This window comes from Cyprinus carpio, chromosome B13, assembly GCF_018340385.1.
Source record: "Cyprinus carpio isolate SPL01 chromosome B13, ASM1834038v1, whole genome shotgun sequence".
NCBI lineage: Eukaryota > Metazoa > Chordata > Actinopteri > Cypriniformes > Cyprinidae > Cyprinus > Cyprinus carpio.
The window spans coordinates 16,575,915-16,595,844 of NC_056609.1; the positions used below are offsets into that span (position 1 = coordinate 16,575,915).

General features: G+C 36.6%; 2 protein-coding genes across 2 annotated transcripts; both read right to left on the minus strand.

Moving 5' to 3' along the window:
- Positions 1-1,951: 1,951 nt before the first annotated feature.
- Positions 1,952-7,699, minus strand: cep68 (centrosomal protein 68). The gene is made up of 6 exons (XM_042736123.1): positions 7,486-7,699; positions 5,551-5,930; positions 3,493-4,869; positions 3,281-3,408; positions 2,625-2,719; positions 1,952-2,106 (listed from the first exon to the last, which is right to left on the minus strand). Exons 2-6 carry the CDS (start codon positions 5,881-5,883, stop codon positions 1,952-1,954), a joined length of 2,088 nt encoding a protein of 695 aa, XP_042592057.1. The 5' UTR covers positions 5,884-5,930; positions 7,486-7,699.
- Positions 7,700-8,233: 534 nt separating this feature from the next.
- Positions 8,234-18,733, minus strand: slc1a4 (solute carrier family 1 member 4). The gene is made up of 8 exons (XM_042736906.1): positions 18,068-18,733; positions 16,636-16,678; positions 15,012-15,077; positions 12,288-12,454; positions 11,870-12,103; positions 10,983-11,177; positions 10,462-10,596; positions 8,234-9,778 (listed from the first exon to the last, which is right to left on the minus strand). The coding sequence occupies exons 1-8, from the start codon at positions 18,580-18,582 to the stop codon at positions 9,517-9,519; spliced, it is 1,617 nt and encodes a 538-aa protein (XP_042592840.1). The 5' UTR covers positions 18,583-18,733; the 3' UTR covers positions 8,234-9,516.
- Between the last annotated feature and the right edge of the window lie 1,197 nt (positions 18,734-19,930).

Consider the following 19,930-nt stretch of genomic DNA (forward strand, 5'->3'; position numbering starts at 1 on the left):
ATCTTGTAGAATAACAGAGATCTTGATACCATCCACCCTCTGAAATAACTGATTTACTTTTTAATTAAAATCATTAAATCTTCTAATGCAATTTTAGAAGACTTTCTAAAGGCCTGAGTAAATTAAAGACCTATTTTAATACTGTGTGTGATTCTGTTTGTATGAATGTTAATCCTTGAGTACATTATGCATAAATACAGAGTTCTGGCATGAAACTCTAGATGGCGCAGTCCGATAGGTCTAACGTAATCTGACCTAATGACATCATTATCACATGGCACAGCTGATTGGTTTTCTCCTGTATCGGTAGCCAATGAGCTTGCTGCTCAACATTCAAATATATGACTAGTGCTTGCCTTAGCAGTGCAGCTTGCTTCAGAAACCCTCCACCTTCCCCAGCTCCACCTATATAGATATGCTATGAGGTGATTCGTGTATGTTATATGGGGGTTGTTTCATGTGTTATATTTGCAGCAGCAATATTTCTTACATGCTCACAGCAACATGTTGTGGATGTATTGGCAGTTGCAAGTCTCGGTACTTGCTCTGCAGCAGCAGTGTAGCAGATCTGTTCCGCCAAGACCAAATACATTAACATTGTCATGTGCATTACCATGCCAATCCCTCCGAGAGTTGTCATGACGGAAATGGAATTAAGTAATTTTGCATTTAATAAAGTGTCCATATCAAAACTTGCACAGAAATGTAGATTTTAACCTATTAACCAAAATAACAAGAAAACTATCAAAAAGGAGAATGTTTATTGTTAAAAAAAAAAAAATTTGGTCAATGTAAAAACAGTTGCACTTCAATCCATGATCTCTGCGGTAGAAGTTTTTTAAAACTTTGAGGTTTTTAGTTTGCTGTCAAATTCATTCAGCTGAATCCACAAAACGCATTATGCTTCACAATTATTATTATTGCATTTCATTCATTTGATGTTAACACACTGACATTGTTTTCTCCCTTTAAAGAAGTAGTTCACCCCAAATTTAAAATTGTGTCATCATTTACTCACTCCAGGCTTTCTTTCTTCCAAAGAAAGTTATTTCTAACTATGCTGATAACTAATCAACATTTGTCCACACTTTCATTGTTTGGAGCAAATTGACTTTCATTGTGTGGATTTCTCAAAATATCTTTTTTTTTAATGTGCAGTGGAAGAATGACATGAGGGCGAGTAAATGATGACAATTAAAAAAAATGTGTGAACTGTTGCTGTTACACAATTAATCAAAAATATTTTTTTAAAGTTTAAACGTATGAATGTTCACCAAACAGATTATTCATATTTTCAGTATGTCCACATATTAATGATACTTATTATCAGTCAAAAAATATAGTATATCTTTGTGAGGCACAGGTTACTCAGAAGGGAAAATAAAGCTGCAGGGATGCTAATGGAGGCTGGACTGCTCTCCATTAAATCTTAATAGGGTAATAACCTGAGATCACAATCACGACTGGCACAATGTCTGTGCACCTCTTCAGTCAAACAGTATTACTAAATTAAGCCATCACAGGACATTTTTGAATTAAAAGAAAGGACAATCATAAGCTTGTGTGTGAAAATTAAAAGTGAAAAGTTCATCACATATGTTGTGACAGATAACTCAGGCTTGTGAAAACAGCACATAACACCACTTCTGGATACAGTAAACGTGTTAAGCGTGTAAAACAAAGATAATGGTGACATATGAGTCAAGTAAGAAGCGTTTTTGATCCTTGTTGTGAAGACTGAGCCTTCCCAGATTCCTAATAATTCTCAGAAACGGCTTCTGTGGAGAAAGAGTGAGAAACTATTTGATAATGCAGCATTTTTAATAATCAAAAGAGACTACAATCAAGGTGACACATAGAAGTTACACGTGAACAGTGAACTTTATATCACAATGATTACAATTCAGTCATCCATTTCGAGAGCTTTAAATGATGTGATGATGTTATGGGGCTATATGGTATTATTTGTTATTTTAGATGATTTTTCATATGATTCGTGGTATGTGGGGTAGTTGATGGATTCCATGGCTGATTTGAAAAGATTCTCTGAATGAGTTTTAAGTGTGTGAGACTGCCTCTCTATCAGCACCAGTGTGTCTTTCAGAACTGAGGAATCAGGAAAAAAATATTAGCAGCATTATGAGGACAGCTAGAGACTAATGTGTTGACAAAAACAATGCTTGATGTGAATTCTGAAATGAAGTATGCTAGCTAGGCAACAGCAGGGCTCTCTAAGTTAAACATGCACGGCTGCATTCTCCAAGCAGAGCGTTTCCTGTTTCTGTCCGATGTAACTCTGAGTATTGGGTTACGCAGCACAACATGTCTAAAACTGAGAAGCAGTATACTTGTAGAAGTGTACCAACTGATCGAGAAACAAAGAGTGCATTACAGTGCTTTGGAAGATAAAAAGACATAATGTTTACTCTAATTAAACATTTAATTTCCCCACTTCATAGCTGTAGAGTCACTACTGAGTCTTCAGTAAGAAAATGCAGCTTTTCCTTTCCATTCGAAGTAGTCATGCCAATTCAAGGTTCAGTACAGCAGCAGAATGGTAGAGAGCTTTTTTTAAATGATATTTTCTTATTGCATTATAGTTTGATGAAGGTAGTAAGACTCACATGGAGAGGCTGAATTCATGCAATGCAAAAGCATCTCTCCGGTCTGCAGAACATCTTCTGTGAGGGGCTTATGAGCCTGAACATCTTCCTGAAAACTCTGAAAAATATCATGTGGTACAGTTATGTGCTTTTTGAATGAACTTCTTTTGTAATAAATTTTTTACACTTCTTACTGTTACATAAGATGCATATGCACTACCATTTAGAAATGTTAGAAAAAAGCTGCATTATTTATCCAAAATACAGTAAAACAGTAATACTGTTTAATATTATTACAATTTAAATTAACTGTTAATTATTTTAATGTCAAAGCTAAATTTTCAAGTCATTACTCCTGTCTTCAGTATCACATGATCCCTCGGAAATCATTCTAATATGATGATTTGCTGTTCAAAAAAAAAGTTTATTTTACTATCAATGTTGAAAACAGTTGTGCTGCTTATTTTTGGAAAGTGAGATAGATTTATTCTGGATACTTTTGTGAACTGAAAGTTCAGAAGAACAGAATTTATTTGAAAAATAAATTTGTAGCACCTGGTCACTTTTTTTGATACATTTAAGGCATCCTTAATGAACAAACATATTACCTTCTTTCAATAAATTTAATAATAATGATCTTACCGACCCAAAACTTTATTATTGAATGAACATCTTACCTTCTTTCAATAAAAAATATGGTGGTTTTGATGATCTTAATGTCAACAATGTTAGGAGAAAGAACTTCTACTTTCTCTACCACCTTGTGCAGCCACTGAATCAGCTTTTTTAGGTTCGAGCAAAATGCCTATTAACGATACACGATACAACATTTCTCATTAATTCTCAGCCATCTCATGACTTCACGATCACAACAGAAACATCTACTCACCTGTATGTGCTGCATTAGTGACTCCTTGGTCTCATTTTCGTTCTGGTCTGTTTGTATTGTCCTCTGAAGCTCTGACATTGACAGTCTGCTCAGCTGATCCATAACAGCTTCCACCTCCCTCAGGTTCCTCCTATTCATTTCTTGGTTAATCATTTGGATTGTGGAACCAGGCTCTTTTGCTTTCTCTAAATGATCCTCATGTGTGAGAGAAACTGATCCCCCTTTCGCTTCATCGCCCCCTTCTTCCACCAGTGGTTCCTGCTTTCCCACTTGAGCCGTTGGTGATCGGACTGAAGTGATCTCGCTCTCCAGGGATTCCCAGCTGGTGATGACTGGTTGGCTCATCTGGTTACTAATGTCCCTCAGCTGCTGTGAAAGCACCTGAAGTTCTTGTAGCCTTTCTGGTAGGCGAAGGAACTCTTCGTCCAACTCTTCCTGCGAATCAGGACGAGGAAGGATGTGTGTTGAACTAATGAAAGTGGGGACAGGTATGAATGTCGAGAAGATGCCAAATTTACGATAATGGCCCCCTGGCTTCCCATCGCAGTCCAGACTCTCAACTGACAAGCCAGCTTGGTCTAGTGAAGAGTACAGGCTACTGGACATGATGCCATCTAAGGACTTAGAATGTGATTTGTTTAGAGCACAAAACTCAGTTGACCTTTGAGCTGTTCCTGGGATACACCGTTCCTGTCGAGTCCCTGTATAGGAAAGGTCTAAACAGGACAGAGTTGAAGATTTGTCCAACTCAATGCCTGAGTCTTGCAACAATGGATCAGTTCGCAAGAGAAGATCAATGTCTGATGAACCCAATGTACCAGCCATGTTGGGTCTCAGAGGGTATGTGTAGTCCAGGAGCTCCTGGTACTCCTTTTCAGGATCCCAGCTGGAGGATTTGTGGTTTGGAGAGGGTGGCATAGAGTTGGGGATGGCACAGTCCCAGTAGTTGGCCTGATAAGGCGACATGTGTTTGAACCCATGTTGATGGTTCTTACTGTAAGATCCTGTCTTAAGAAGAGAATCTCTTCCTCTGTCCATCATCTCACCTGGTCTTGTTTGTACCTTTCTTGTGAAATGAGATGTATGATTGGATGAATAAGAAGTGCTTTTAGGACTGGATTGCACTGGAGGTGCTGTGAGGCTCAAAGAAGCTGAAAGGGGACTGGACAGACTGCGTTTGGCAGCTGAAGAGTTAAAAATAGGATCCTCTTCACATGACCACAGTCTGAGGTCTGATACGCTCATGGAGGCATCCAGGTCTTCTCTGGATAACGGTGGGGAGGATTTATAAAATGGAGAATCTTCTGGGATAGTTCTGAATGACTGTTTAGGCAGACGTTTGTCCTTTTCTTTAGGGGAGTCAACTTTGTAATTGATCTGCGGGAAAATAGACAAAAAGAGGTAATGGTTAATAGGAAATCATGGGATGCAGACTAAAACATGACCAGGGAGCCATTGGCTCCTATAATTAAAAGTTTGGGGTTGACAAGTTTTTGTTGTTGTGTTATGCTCACCAAGGCTGCATTTATTTGATTAAATATACAGTTATTGACTAAACGTCAATGTAAATTGAAATAACTCTTTTTTTATTTTAGAATATTTTAAAATGTATTCCTGTGAGATATATTTCCAGTCTTCAGTGACATATGGTCCTTCGGAAATCATTCTAATATGACGATTTGGTGCTCAAAAAACATTTCTTATTATTATCAGTGTTGAAAAGACTGTTGCTTACTATTTTTATAGAAACCTTGACATATTTTTATTTCAAGATTTTTGATGAATAGGCTCGAGAATCTTTGAATTCATTTCGAATCAGACATAACCAAAAAAGGACTCATGGTTCAGTTAGGGAGTCAGTTGTGGCTCAGTAACACCTCTGAATGATTAACTGATGTCCAACTGATGTCCAACAGTCAAACCTCTAACTGGATGGTTTTAAATTATTTTTTACAAACATTTGGCAACTATCTTAGATGCAAAATTCAGTACAAATTTGGAAATTCAGTAAAAAAAATCCTCTACAGCTCACTAAGACTTGTTTCATTAGATTCTTACCCTCTCTGAGTCTTCATGTGTAGATGAGTTCTTCAGGATGGGCACCTGCCATTGTGTGGAGAGCAGTGGTTTTCTCATGATATAGAGGCTTTTGTCTGGCATATACCTGGAAACAGGTGCCATAGTGACTGTCTTTTTGCTGCCACTCCTCTCTTTGTATGAATCCTTGGCCTCCTGGACATTTGTAGGCCTTGTCCTCTCAACAGCTCTGTGACTGAGGGGTCTAGTTTGACCGCTGCGAATGACCTCCGGGATCCTGGTCTTCCACCTCCCATAGCTCGTGTTCTCCATTTGTGAGGTGTCTGATAAGGCCTTGTCAACTCCGAGAGCCATAGCAACACATCCAAATTCTGTGGTTCCTCATTTGGCCAGAGTGACAGCTAAAAGGTCATAACCACACTGTGTATTAAACACGGCTTGAATCGCCACACAAGACGCTTGATAAGTGTGGTCTAACATGATGCAGGGCTTGTTTACTCGAACAGAGTAACTTCTGATCTGGATAAGCAATCTCATTAAGGCTACATGTTCAGGCTTGCCTGAAATTCATGAATGCTATTTGTCCAACCCTAACTACAAAAGTACTACTACTACTAACAGATTTTATCTATGAAAATGTTTAAATAAAAAGTCAAAAATAAATTAATTAGTTAAAAACATAACAACAAATTAATTAAATTTAATGAAAAATTTAGTAATTAAATGTAATAATACTCTACAGTGGCGAAATATATCTAGACTTATATGATTATGTGTCAGATGAACGCTGATAAATGCAACAGCATGCAGACAAAGCAGTTTCTTGTACTATTTCTCTGTGGAATACTAGACTGTATCTGTTCTTTGATTGGCTGATGCGCCTGGTTTCCTTGGCAACCGACAGAAAATGGCATGTCATGAGAGGTGATCACGTGGGGGCATTTAAATCATAGCCTGCCTGCAATCAAAGACAATCATGTGTCTTCACCACTGAACCCTCACGCAGTTCCTTTTAATTTTAATATGACCCTTGCTGACACGGTTCTCATAATTGCTGACAGTTTGCAGGGCTACATGTATGAATTTGGTTACTTTGTATTGTAGAGCAAGGAAGCAAAACAAATTCTATCAATATGTTATTTGTGGACATAAAAGCCAGCCAGGTAGTTCTGAGACTGATCCTTGGGCTACAATAACCCTAGATCAATTCAAACAGTGCAACTCCTATAGAAGGTCATATAGGCAAAGTCCTTTTATTCTATAGTCTTTGATATGGGCTTGATGGACAGTTACCATGACAACCTGGTCATCAAACACATGCCTAAAAAAGGCACAGTGTATGCATTACACATTTCCTCTGAGAAACACTGGGAACACTGTTAAATCAATTCAAACATAAAACACAACGTACAATTCTCAATAAAAATATAATCTGCTTGTTTTGCAAGCCACAGCCTGCAACCATTATACTAAGGTTCTCAGTGATTCTGTAATTAAAACACTATGCAACTACACAAAGGAAGGCTAATAGAGGAAACAAGTGTGTCTCCCATATAAGCGGTTCATTTAACAGTTGAAGGATTTAATAATACAAGGAAAGCTTAAATTCAACACAAGGGTATGCTAAAATAAGAACAAGAATGAAAACGTGCACACTGAGAATGCGTGGCCTGGGAAAGCTAGCCGAATTAGTGAATAACTTTCTACGGAAAATGGTTTGCTTAGTATAAACTAAGTAAAATTATTCTTGAGTTACATATGCATCAGCAATGAAACGACAGATGAAATGCATTTCACAGCAAGCGGCAGCACACAAAGTGTCGCGAAGCTATTATGTATCAACCAGGAAGAATATTAATCATCATACAGCAGCTTCACATCTCTGCCGACATCACTTTCACTTGGCTTTCATAGCTGAACACCCTGCATAATTGATCTTAAACTGTATGTACGTACCGGTTTGGACTAAGGAAAATCCCTCGGCAGCTCCACGAGCTATAGTTTATAGTTTAGAGATATGAAATAATAAACCGCTGCTGTTGTGGAATCCAAGCGGTGGAGGAAACGGTTCATCACACAGACAGAGGCGGGTCAAGCAGCGCAAGACTGTCGCTTCCAGCCAATAGCACATGAAACTGCGCGAGCCAAAGTTCAGTCACACCGACTCAAGGTTCATTTAATACGCATGCGATTGATAATGTGACTTACATTACCAGTTATTAGAGGAAACATTGACAGAGACTGTTATTATATTTTATTTTTCATGGTCATTATTCAGTCATGTAACCGCTGCTGAAATCACGCCTTGTCTGTTACATTTCTCAGCGCTGGTCATAAACGACCAATTACAGTTGTTTGTGATTATAGAATGAGGATTTAAAAAGAACATTATATGAATTGCTGTGAGTGATTTCAGTTTACGTATTCGCTATAAATCCTTGTAATTAGGCTATATTAAAGATTGCATATGTTGATCACAGATCACACGTTAGTGTTCAAAAGTCTCCTGTGAGGAAAAAAGCGACGTGTTTGCCCCCTAAGCGCCCCCTGGAGGACAATCTCTTTGTATCCACACAGGAAACAGTTACATTATTAGTAACCAAAAATAATTATCCCTCTCAAACAAATGGAGTATGTATTCAATGTAGATCTAAGATTAGATTCTCCTAACAATGCAACTGTATAAAAAACGTCAAACTGCATGTAAATCAGAGACTTTGATTTAATGGTAAGCAGAGACAGACACGTCGGTAACAAGATAACACACAGTTAAAAGAGAGTGAAAAAATACTAGGAGAAAATGCATATAAAACGCACGAATCAAGTACTAATTAACAGCTTTTAGAGTTCATGTAAACCCTTTAACATCTGAATCTTTTCATAGCAACACATTTCGAAAAATAATTTTCTAAGCGGTACAAAAGGCTAAACAATTAGAATAAATTAAACTCATTCATACTTATCAAATTGTCGTTTTAAAATCGTTTACTTCTTAACTAATGGCCAAACTTAAAAGTTGGACATAGAATGTACAAAAAATTAAAAATCGAGACAAAGTCAATGTTTATGATTCCATCGACCACTAGGTGTCACGAGATACCATGGGTGAGATTCTTGGGTCCACAGCATGTATTTTTATGTAAAGAATGGAGGTCTATCAGGAAATATTTGACCTCCAGTGTGTCTCTCATCATCATCAGGTTGAATATCACCTGTGACCCTAAGTTTTGTCTCAATCTCTGACTCTTGTCCCAGTGTGCATACTATCCATCCTAAATTCTATGTGATATTAGTCATTTTCAGTACTATTTAGGGCAGATAGGGTGGATAGTATGCACATCGGGGACGCAGGGTGAGCTTGATGTTCACTTGAAACCTAATGTTCATCAGATTTGAAAGTACTAAAACCATAAAGCACAAGCTCAGAATCTGCTAGAATTCCCGAGAGTATTTCACAAGCACACATGCACAGTTTTGATATAGTTTCCTATAAATCACTGGACAATACCACAATGCAACAGGATTTGCCATTAGGGACACAAATATTTACAGCAAATACTTTCCGGTCTATCTGCAAAATAGCTAATGTTTCACACAGTCAGTTAAAATATAGCAAACAAACAGAGCAAGAGGTCAGTCTGTGAATGATTTTCATTACTATCCATCTCTTTCCCAGATATCTGCTCATAGAGTGGAAATATTCCCTTTTAGACTTTGCACACAATCTGGGTCATGTTCCCAAACACAAAAATGACAATATGAAATCATTTTGGCACAACTGGATAAGATTATCATAACAGAACCTGTCCTGTCAAGTACTAAATGTAAAAGAGCAAACTGACCATTAGTGTTCCAGTCACAGATCTGAATAAACTTTATGCTTGACGTAAACTTCACACTGGTGGCAACATCATGTCTATAGTGGTTTTTAAAGGAGTGAGATAGAGAAAGAGCGAAGAAGAAAGAGAAGAGACCACAGTCAGCACTTTACAGCACAGACTCCACACCGTCCTTATCGAGTGTTTCATGTGAGGAACTGTCTGCTTGGTTCTGGTGTGTGACGAGAGGGGAGGTCTCCTCTTCTGCTTTGACATTAGCCACCACCTCCACCTTCACCTCCTGCAGTTCCTGCTCCTCTTGATGCTGTTCCCGTTCTCTTCGTTTCTTCATCTCTTGCTCATTGATGTGGTGAAGAATGCCAGCACCGAGTGCATCCCCCTCCACATTCACAACAGTAGTGGTTCGGTCTCTGATCACACATCAGACACAGTTTGTCAACACAACAGATTACTTAAGAGTTCAAAACTGTATGTATATACTGTATGCATATAAGTTTAATATTTTTGATTCTGATAAGAAGCTTTAGAAGGTTCTTACGATTCTTTACACAAAAATAGTCAGCAAAGATATCAGAATGATATGTATATTTTTTTTGTAAGTATGTATAAATAAAAATATTATATTTATTTACTATATTATTACATGTAAATACACCAATGTTCAAAAGTTTGGGTTCAGTAAGATTTTTTAAAGTTTGTTATTTAAGTCTCTTATACTTACCAAGGATGTATTTATTTAATCAAAAGTAAAAACAGTAATGTTTTAAAATATTATTACAGTTTTCCTACTATTTTAATATATTGTAAAATATAATTTATTCCTGTGATGACAAAGATAAATATTCAGCAGTCATTCCTCCAGTCTTAAGTGTCACAGGATCCTTCAGAAATCATTCTAATATGCTGATTTGCTGCTCAAGAAACATTTTTTACATTTTCTTCCTGTCCAGTAAATTTGACACTGATATGGCAACTCAAAAACACAACACTCAGCTAATATTGATAAATTAGATTATTTAAGATATATGCAATTAATCAGTATATCATATATCAATTTATTGATATTGAATATTAATGGAAGAAGCTGTCTTACACAATCCAGTCCACAGCCAACATGAGTGACAGGTCATGGGTGGGCAGACCTATGGCCTCCAGAATGATAGCAATGGTGATGATCCCTCCAGCTGGAATACCTGCTGCTCCCACACTGGAGGCAGTGGCTGTCACCCTTTGAATAAGCAAATAAGCGGTCATTTAGCAGATGCTGTTTCCTAAGTGATTAACGGTTCACTTATTACAGAAACAAATTCGCTGGAGTTAAGTGCCATGTTTTCTAACAGACAGAATGGGGATAGCTCATTTATCATCAGCCAAACCTCCATCAGAGCCTCAGCTCTATGTTGCTTGCTTCACACTCAAGCGTAACCTTGCACACTGGGATAGGCTCCAGAGAGTGAGTGTGTGTTGCTTGTAAATTTAGATCAAGCTTAACATCCCTGCCTTGTTTAGATATAGAGCATGTTGCATGTAAGCAGTATAGATACAAGAATGTTTCAGGGTTACTATCAATACTCCTGCTGATTGAAGAAAGGCCTCATAGCGATGTACACTCACAGGATTGTGAAGATCTGGCCTGCGTTGAGCTCAACATTGTTGAGCTGGGCAATAAACACAGCCGCAACGCACTGGAAAATGGCTGCTCCGTCCATGTTGACAGTGGCTCCAATCGGTAAAATGAAGCGACTGATTCGTTTGTCGACACCGTTGTTCTCCTCCACACACTTCATCATGGTAGGCAGTGTCGCTGAGCTGCACAGGCATAAAAAAACACACAGGGTATAAGTGTGTACCTGGAAATTAGATGTAATAATGGTCATAGCTATTCTACGGGTGAAAAAAAAAACAAAAAACATTATAACTAAATTTTAATGACATCAGGCCCAATCAGAGATATTTTTGTTTTATTTATATACTATAATAATATCTATCAATTTTTTGATGTAGCTTTTATTTCTATATTTCTATATATAGTGATTTTGCTATTTGCTTTTGTGATTCTTATTAGTTTTTATTCAGATTTTTTTATTTTTGGATTTCTATTAAGTTTTAATATATATTTTATTACAGTTTTACCAATTTTCGTACTTCAGCTTAAACTTATTTCAGTTAGACAACATTTCTAATTTTTCATTTAAGGTTTTAAATGTAAAACATTTTGTAATAGTTTTAGTTTTATTAAACAATAACAACACTGCTTTCAACTAGTCCAAAAGTGTTGAGACTGCAAATAAACCATCAAATTATGGAAAAGACGTTCAAGAATCTTACTTTGTCAACCTGATTAACAAATCAAGGTTTTTGCATATCAGCAACACTACTTAAGATTTAGCAGGAATATAGTGATTCCAGGAAAAAACGAAACAAAGCTTTTTAGCCACATTCTGGAAGCCAAATTAACTTGCTTATAGTACTACAGAAATATAAGAAATATAACAAAGTACCTGGAGCAGGTAGCAAAGGCAGTGGTGAAAGGTGTAATGAGGCCAGACAGGAAACTGAAGGGGTTTGCACGAGTGAACCCAAAATAGATGAGAGGTAAGACGATGCCACCATGGATGACGTGGCCCAGAATAGAGGCAAAAATGTACTTCCCCAGACTAGTGACCAGCAGAACCACATCTTCCATCTCCACAATCTTACTGCCAACCAAGAACATGATGCCAAAAGGCACATACCTGAAGGACAAAACAACAGAATGTATCATACATGATGTGCATGGTACAACTTAGGTTTTATGATATATAAAAGTTTTACATTTTTGTGTTTTCAGAGCTAAATATGATATAGATAGATAGATAGATAGATAGATAGATAGATAGATAGATAGATAGATAGATTTGATCAAAGGTCTTTACTTACCACATGATCCAGGACACCAGTACCATGGTGGCTTCATTGAATGCATTGAAAAAGCGAATGAGCTCTTCTCCTTCTGCACCAAGCTTTCTCAAAGCAACTCCAAAAACCATAGCAAAGAGAACAAGGCCCAGAATATTCATTCCATCTGCATCTGTTCCATAGGGAACCTGAAAACCACCAGAACATGTTTGTCTTTGGCTTACATAAGTGGACAATCAAATATTATGATACTGCCATTCAGTTTTCGTGGCAGCAGTTGGTCAAAGGTGAACAATGCAACAGCAAACTAAATTAGAAGCTGACATCGTTTTAAGCAACAAAATTTGACATTAATGTGCTCTGATGAATGCTGATTTTGCTAATTAACCTATATTAACTATTGTTCCTACTCATATTCCCTGTCACTGAATTGGATATGATTGTGCATGGACAAGAGACTTTCAAAAGACGCAACATGATGAAGCTTGGCTCTCAGTCTGACTTTCCCTCAGTGGTGGTGGCAGTGGGGTGATGAAGATCTGATGGGACTGAGCTACCATTCAACTGAATCCTGCTCTTGTTCTGGGCTTTATCGCACATCCAGGCATGGCTCATCACTTGGCACACAGTACTGGCTGATCTGTAAGCCCTACTTATGCAATTATGGACCTCAAGCGTTCTGAGGGATTGCCCACATATTTGCCCATGCAGATATGAGACATTTTAGCTGAGCTAGGATGTAATGAAGACCCATTCATTTATATAAAGACTAATCACATACAGCAGTACATAGTGTAGTTTAGATGCAATATGTTAACTTTTTAATTTTTGCATAATTAGGACTGAAATTAAAAGGAAACATTGACAGAATAGATTTAAACATATTACACTCTAAAAAATGCTGGGTTACTTTTCCAACCCAAATGCTGGGTTGAGAACATTTGGTAAGGATGTTGGGTTGTTTTAACCCAATTTTGAGTTGAAAATTGGTCTTGATCATAACCCAGTGGTGCTGGTTATTGCAGTTTGGTTACATTCTGTCATTCATACACATGCTCACATTCTTTCACACACGCATGCGTCTGTTAAATGTTATAATATCAGTGCTAATGTTGTGGTTTATTTGTGTACTGTCATGCCAGAATAGTTTGTAAAGAACTTAACTATTAATTAATTGTACAATTATTGTATAATAGTGTTTTTGTATATTTTTATACAATATATAAAATTTACCAAAAAAGTCAAATTTGATCTTAAAAGTTATATTCAACAAATGTTCACTGCTTCATTTCTGTAGCTGTTAATGCCATACTTTTTTGCGTTTCTTCTTGCATGCATGTTACTTTTTGACTGTTTTTCTTGTTTTTAATAAATATTTAACTTTTGATAGTTATTATTTGTGTGTAAAAGTGATTTTAAAATGAACAAGATTTGAGGGTTTAATGCCTAGCTCGATTTGGGTTAATTTTAGCCTAGCAATGTAGTAATTTTAAACCATAAAAAAGCAACCCAGCATGCTGGGTTAAACATAATAACCCTACTTGTTGGGTTAAAATAACCCAGCGTTGGGTTCGTCCCTTTTTTTCCCAGCGCTGGGTTGCCAAAAGAACCCAAATTGGGTTGTTTTAAACCGAGCAGTTTTTATAATGTAAATTGCGAGTGATAGGACATAAACTTTCATATCCTGTGGCGATCTGCATGCTTGTGGGACTGGATTTAACTGATTGTAAATTGAGTTAGCTGTATTTGCAATTGATCAATTAATAATAATAATAGTAAATTAATAATTGTTCATTTATGATACACTTTGTTAGTAGCTTGTCCCTGCGACTGTTGGAAAAGATGGAAAAATGGAAAAGATACTAGTAATTTTCCATGACATTATCCATTATCCATTGTAACCCGAAAATACAATGTGTAATTTAAAATGCAGGTAAAAAACCAATACGGAAAATTCTTTAATATTAACATAGTAGACTGTGCCCTAATTTTACAGACTTTTCTTAGAGTGTAGCATACAAACTACTAATACACTGCTTAAAGCATAATTGTTGAGTATGTGTAGTAGGCTATTACTAGTTTGCTAGCTATAAAAATAATTTAAAAAACTTCAGTTCTAATCATTCAAAAATGTGTAAGTGTTCGAAAATTAAATGTATTTAAAAATACAGTTATTTATATATTAATATTATATTATGTATATTATTTGGCAAACAAATCTAAATTAACATATATAAAATATGTTTTTTGCTGAGATTTGATGTTGCATTTTTGCGTCATGATTACGCAATGACATCATCACGCAATGACATCACAACATCATTTAGCAACCTTTAGCAACAAATCGACCTTCCTTTAGCAACTTTCTCTGAAAATTAATTGCCAACACTGCTCAGTGGGACAGGAGCAGCAAAACCAGCTGCGTCAAACCTGGCCCTGTGCGAACAAACAGAAAGCTCATTCAAGGCTGCCAAAGAGCCAACACTACTGAGTGGTCGGACGTAAAACCAGCCAAGAGGCCCCAATTGGACTTGAGTTTGATTTTTTTAAGAAGCACAAAATTACTGGGTTACACTGACATTTCAACAAGTGGCATGATGTGTGTGTTGACAATTGTGTATTTGACGGTGCATTCTTAACATAGGAAAAGGAAGGACCTAATACTAAATAACACATAATTACATATCATTTATATTATTATAAAATAATAATAATATATTATTAGACAATGAAGAGACTGTGTACCTTCTGGTAGTTGAGGGTTCCATTTGTTCCATTTCCAACAAGAATTGTCTTGTAATCAGTGACATACTGTGACAAAAGTAAGAGACAGAGAAGGACAACATCATGAGCTGCATGCAGTGCTTATCACAGAGCTATTCTGACCCATTTCTATCCATTCCAGTGTGCAGCTTCATGAACTGTGATGCATTTGATTATTTCTCTGCACTGAGCCGGTTTCTAGTGCCAAAATACTCACAAAAGCAGCATTTAAAGTTTAGCTGAAGAGGACTTTGAGGCTGGTATACACAGAGACAATGACAGTGATCCCCCACAACCCTACTATTCAGAACCCCTGTTCCTCAGAAGCTCCAATTATGAGCTGGAGTACTCAGTTTAGATTTTGTGAATCCTTACTGTCTCAAAAGTAGAAATGGAATAGGTGAGGTAAGAAATAGAAATAAATGGTAAAAAATATATATATATATTAATCCCGTCCAAAATAAAAGTTTTTGTTTACATAGTATTTGTGTACTGTGTATATTTATTAAGTATATATGAATACACACACATGCATGTATACATTTAAGAAAAATATGTTACATTTATATATTAAATATATTTATATATATAAATTTTCTGAATATAAATATATGCATGTAAATACACATAAATATTTTCTAAATATATGCTGTATGTGTGTGTATTTATATATGCATAATAAATATACACAGTATACACATATATTATGTAAACAAAAACTTTTATTTTGGATGCGATTAATCGCGATTAATCGTTTGACAGCACTTTTAAAAAAAATTATCTTCTTTTGGCGTAGTAAAAAACTGCAAGATTGATGGCATGTTTTCATAGAAAAACTTGTTTTTACATACTAAAAATTGGCTCAGTAGAATGCAAAAATGTATTTGTATGAAATGGCTCTAAATGCTGTATCTATATATAATGCATCTTTAACTAACTAAGATTAATTTACAGTGTTTGTATAATCTGATGTTGCAGTGATAGCAAAATTAAAATCATTCCCAGGCATTTCTGTATTAATCCTGCTAATCTCTGTCTCTTCTCTTTAAAGCCTTTCTGGCCTCCATCCAGGTAAATGTCGATGGAAATCCCACTGGATAAAGAAACATCCCATCTGCACCTAATGACCCTGTTTCTCTTTCTAAATCAACTTTGGCCTTTGCAAAAACATCTTTTTTTACAAATTGATAACTGGGTGCCCATTCGGTTTGTGTCAATGGGGTTGTCCACATGCTCTGGTCTAGGCACAGAGATGTTATCTCCCACCCTGGCCACCGAACCTCCTGACCTCTCTTTGAGCAGAGCGTGCTCACTGTTGAGCAGTTGCCTGTGTGGTACAACTCAGTGAACCAAGCCAGGTTGCCAGGCACCAAGGAATGGAATCAGCTTGCTATAGTAACTGCCTGGTTGCTTAGTGGTGAGAGGGGATGGGAGGTATTTATTGAGCAGGGACAAAAATGGTTACTCCATTTTGTGACTCTCAAAATTAGAGATGAAGGAGTTGTTTACATGGAGGAAATGGTCTACAAATATTAATTCTGAACATATCTGCTGTTTGTATGAGTGTGGGTGTTTTAGTGACAGCTGGAGGAAAAAAGTAACTTACTGAGCGGAAAGCTGCGGCCACCAGGTTGGATGGAAACAGGTTTCTGAAAAGGAAAAACAAGCAAGAAAGATAAACCAGTGATGCAGACGTGTAAAAACCAGCTCTTATCATCCCAGATGGACACCACTGATGTTTCTTTGCTAAATTCCCACCAGTTTGCAGCATGAGTGACCCATAAAGGAAGTTTTGCATTGATCCGTACAAATCAATATTTGTATCTGCAAATCCATATCCCAAATCATTCACTTGGGCTACAGAATGGATTATTTTAAACTAAACTGAGTTGAGTTCTTATTCGTCATATGACCTGTGTTAAAAAGAGGATTAATCTAGTAACCCTGTGAACTATGAGGCAAAAAGAAATGTATTTTCTTCAGGTTCATGCAATCAAATTTTCAAATTTACATTTGCTGATGGAAAAAATAGATAGAAAAAATATATATATTTTTTTTTTTTTGCAAATTTGGTGCTTGTTTGTTACTTGTCCATGATGGTCTACCAGCCCTAACCAGTTTGATCCAGGTCTAGGTCGAACACAGTCCCACCAGATGGTAGTCTGTTTTGAAGCAGCTAAAGATTATTAAGACTATTTGAAGGGTTCAGATGCAAAAGTGCCGTTTGAAATTTTCTCATAAATTAAGCATTTTTCTCAGGCTCCTGTGTGTAGGTTCAGTCATTTCGCTTGAATGGCAATGAAAATGTTCTTTGAAATAAATAAACATAAACATATAGGAGCCTGAGAAAAATACTAATTTTAGAAGAAAATTTCAGATGGCACGGCGTTTGCATCTGAACTCATGTAAAACCAGCCACCATCAGGAAAGTAACACATATATAGCTTAGTTTCTGTCCTATAACACAGCAACAATTGGTCCGTTATAAAATATCCTGGCTTCTAACTTGTTGTATGACATGATGTATGCCAGGATAACTAATAATATATTATAATTAATGATTAAAATCATTTTTATACAGTTTTATAAAGTGTCACACTATACACTGACAAGTTTAAACAGACTAATTAATTAAACAAAATATTTTTTGTTGACAGTTATTAATTTATTAGTAAGTTTATAAGCTTATCATAGCCTGTTTGCTCCACTTTTTCTGAATTCACACTGTGTGGGATAAAACTTTCTCTTGTAAGAAATAAGAGCATTTTTCCAGCAATTTTTTTCCTTTCTCTGGTAATAAGTAAATGCAAATCAACTTGTCATTTAAATGCCTAAAAAAGAAAAGAGGATGTAAAGAATGAACTTGTCACATGATCTGCGCTCTTCTGCATTCGTGAGTGTTGCACACACACAGCTAATCATGCCGGGTACTTGCAGGCGCGGATTAAGCCCTGCCATATAGTGGACTGCTGCTTTTCTCACACTGAAAGATAGGCTATTGTTATTATTGTTCTCATTTCCATTATACCAAATAATACCTTGCAAGGTCTAAAAACGAATCCGCTGTCTCTTTGTTGGAGCTCACGCCTTCCAGCCCTAAGTTGTTGGTGTTCAGCGCTCCTGCTCCCACGCCGGGTTTGATGATGAAGGCGAGAGCTACCCCGATGGATGAAGCGATCAGAGTGGTCACCAGAAAGTAAGACACGGCGATCCCTCCGAGCTTCCCCAGCGAGCGCGTGTCCAGACTCGCAGCGCCAGAGATCAAACTGCAAACCACTAAAGGAAGGATGATCATCTTGAGCATCCTCAGCAGCATCTCTCCCGGGAAGGCGAAGTAAGTCATCTGCGCTCGGGTTAGGTTCATGTTCCGGACCATCATCCCGAGCCCAACGCCCACCAGAACCCCGGACACAGTCAAAATCACTAGAAGGTTTCTTTTGAAGAAGACCATTAACCGGTCTTTAAAGCTGTTATTTTCTGATTTTATCGAGACCGCTGGTAACCGGCTTTTGTGCCCGGCGTGTCCATTTATTTCGCTCTTCTTCTCCTCCATGTTTTTCTCTGCACGCTCAATCTTTCCACAACGTTTAAAAGCGGTAACAGGCTTTTGTCATCAGCCGCGTGCGCGCTTGGAATAGAGCGGACTGGAGAGCGCTTGTAAAAACCAGCCGGCACTTACAGACATGTGCTGCATCTACCAATGACGAGGGGTCTTTTAAAGATGAGGAGCCAGGACATGCGCACTCCTGGACCAAGATGAAATGATGCAACAAGGCAAAGGGTTGCTGATATCCATGCATATTATTATTATTATTATTATTGGGTGATTTAATATGTTCTATATATTCTATTTTGTGTGTTAGTAAATTTAATTGTGCCATATCTATCTATCTATCTATCTATCTATCTATCTATCTATCTATCTATCTATCTATCTATCTATCTATCTATCTATCTATGTTCATGTTTTATGAACAATGGCAAGTCTATATATATAGATTACTGTACTAAAGAGAAAAATAAAATATATGTCTATAATATTATATTGTATTATATTGTTTGTATTTATATTTATATATCTATTGTCATTTATAATAATATATTTATAAAATAAGGCACAGTGTTAGCTTTCATTATTCACATATATTCATGAAGGACACAAAATTATTATTTTTATTGAATGACCACATTATTATTGCTTTATGTTATTGTTGTTTGTCATTTTAAAAGCAATTTTGGATTTATTATTATTATTAACATTTGCAGTTTTTCAGCATTTGCAACATATTTTCTGAGGGTTATCATTTTCTTCCATTTCTGGATTTTAATGCAATATTCAAATGATATAACCCATAATTTTAGACTTTCACCTACATTTTGCCCCAAGTTAAATAATCTAAGAAGTGAAAATCTCAGTTCTTTTTATCTGTCTGTTGTTGCTTTCCACTGAACCTCAACTATTCTGTTCCAAAAATAAAATTTCACAGCTGCCAAACCAGGAGCAGGAAGCTGACTGTGCTCTCCAGTCGTTACTATAATACACTGAACCCCACTGTGAGGAAGCTTGGACAAAACAAGAATATAATGAACATTTTAGACCCCAGATAGTTCCAAAATATCTTCTGGTACACTGAAAAGAATCTTAAGAAGGAGATTGCGTTAAAGGTATGTTATTGTTAAAATCATTGTAAAAGTAATACTATGAGATAGACAGTAAACAAATGTCTGACCTTATGTAAAATCTAACCACATCCTGCAGCTGTTGTCATGCTTAAGAAAGATGAGCTCTCTCCATATGACCCCCTCCTAATGTAGTTACAAATCTAATATCTGTGCCAGATTTACCTTAAATGTATTTGATGGATTACTTTGTAGAACAATTGGTTCAAATTTGACTTCCA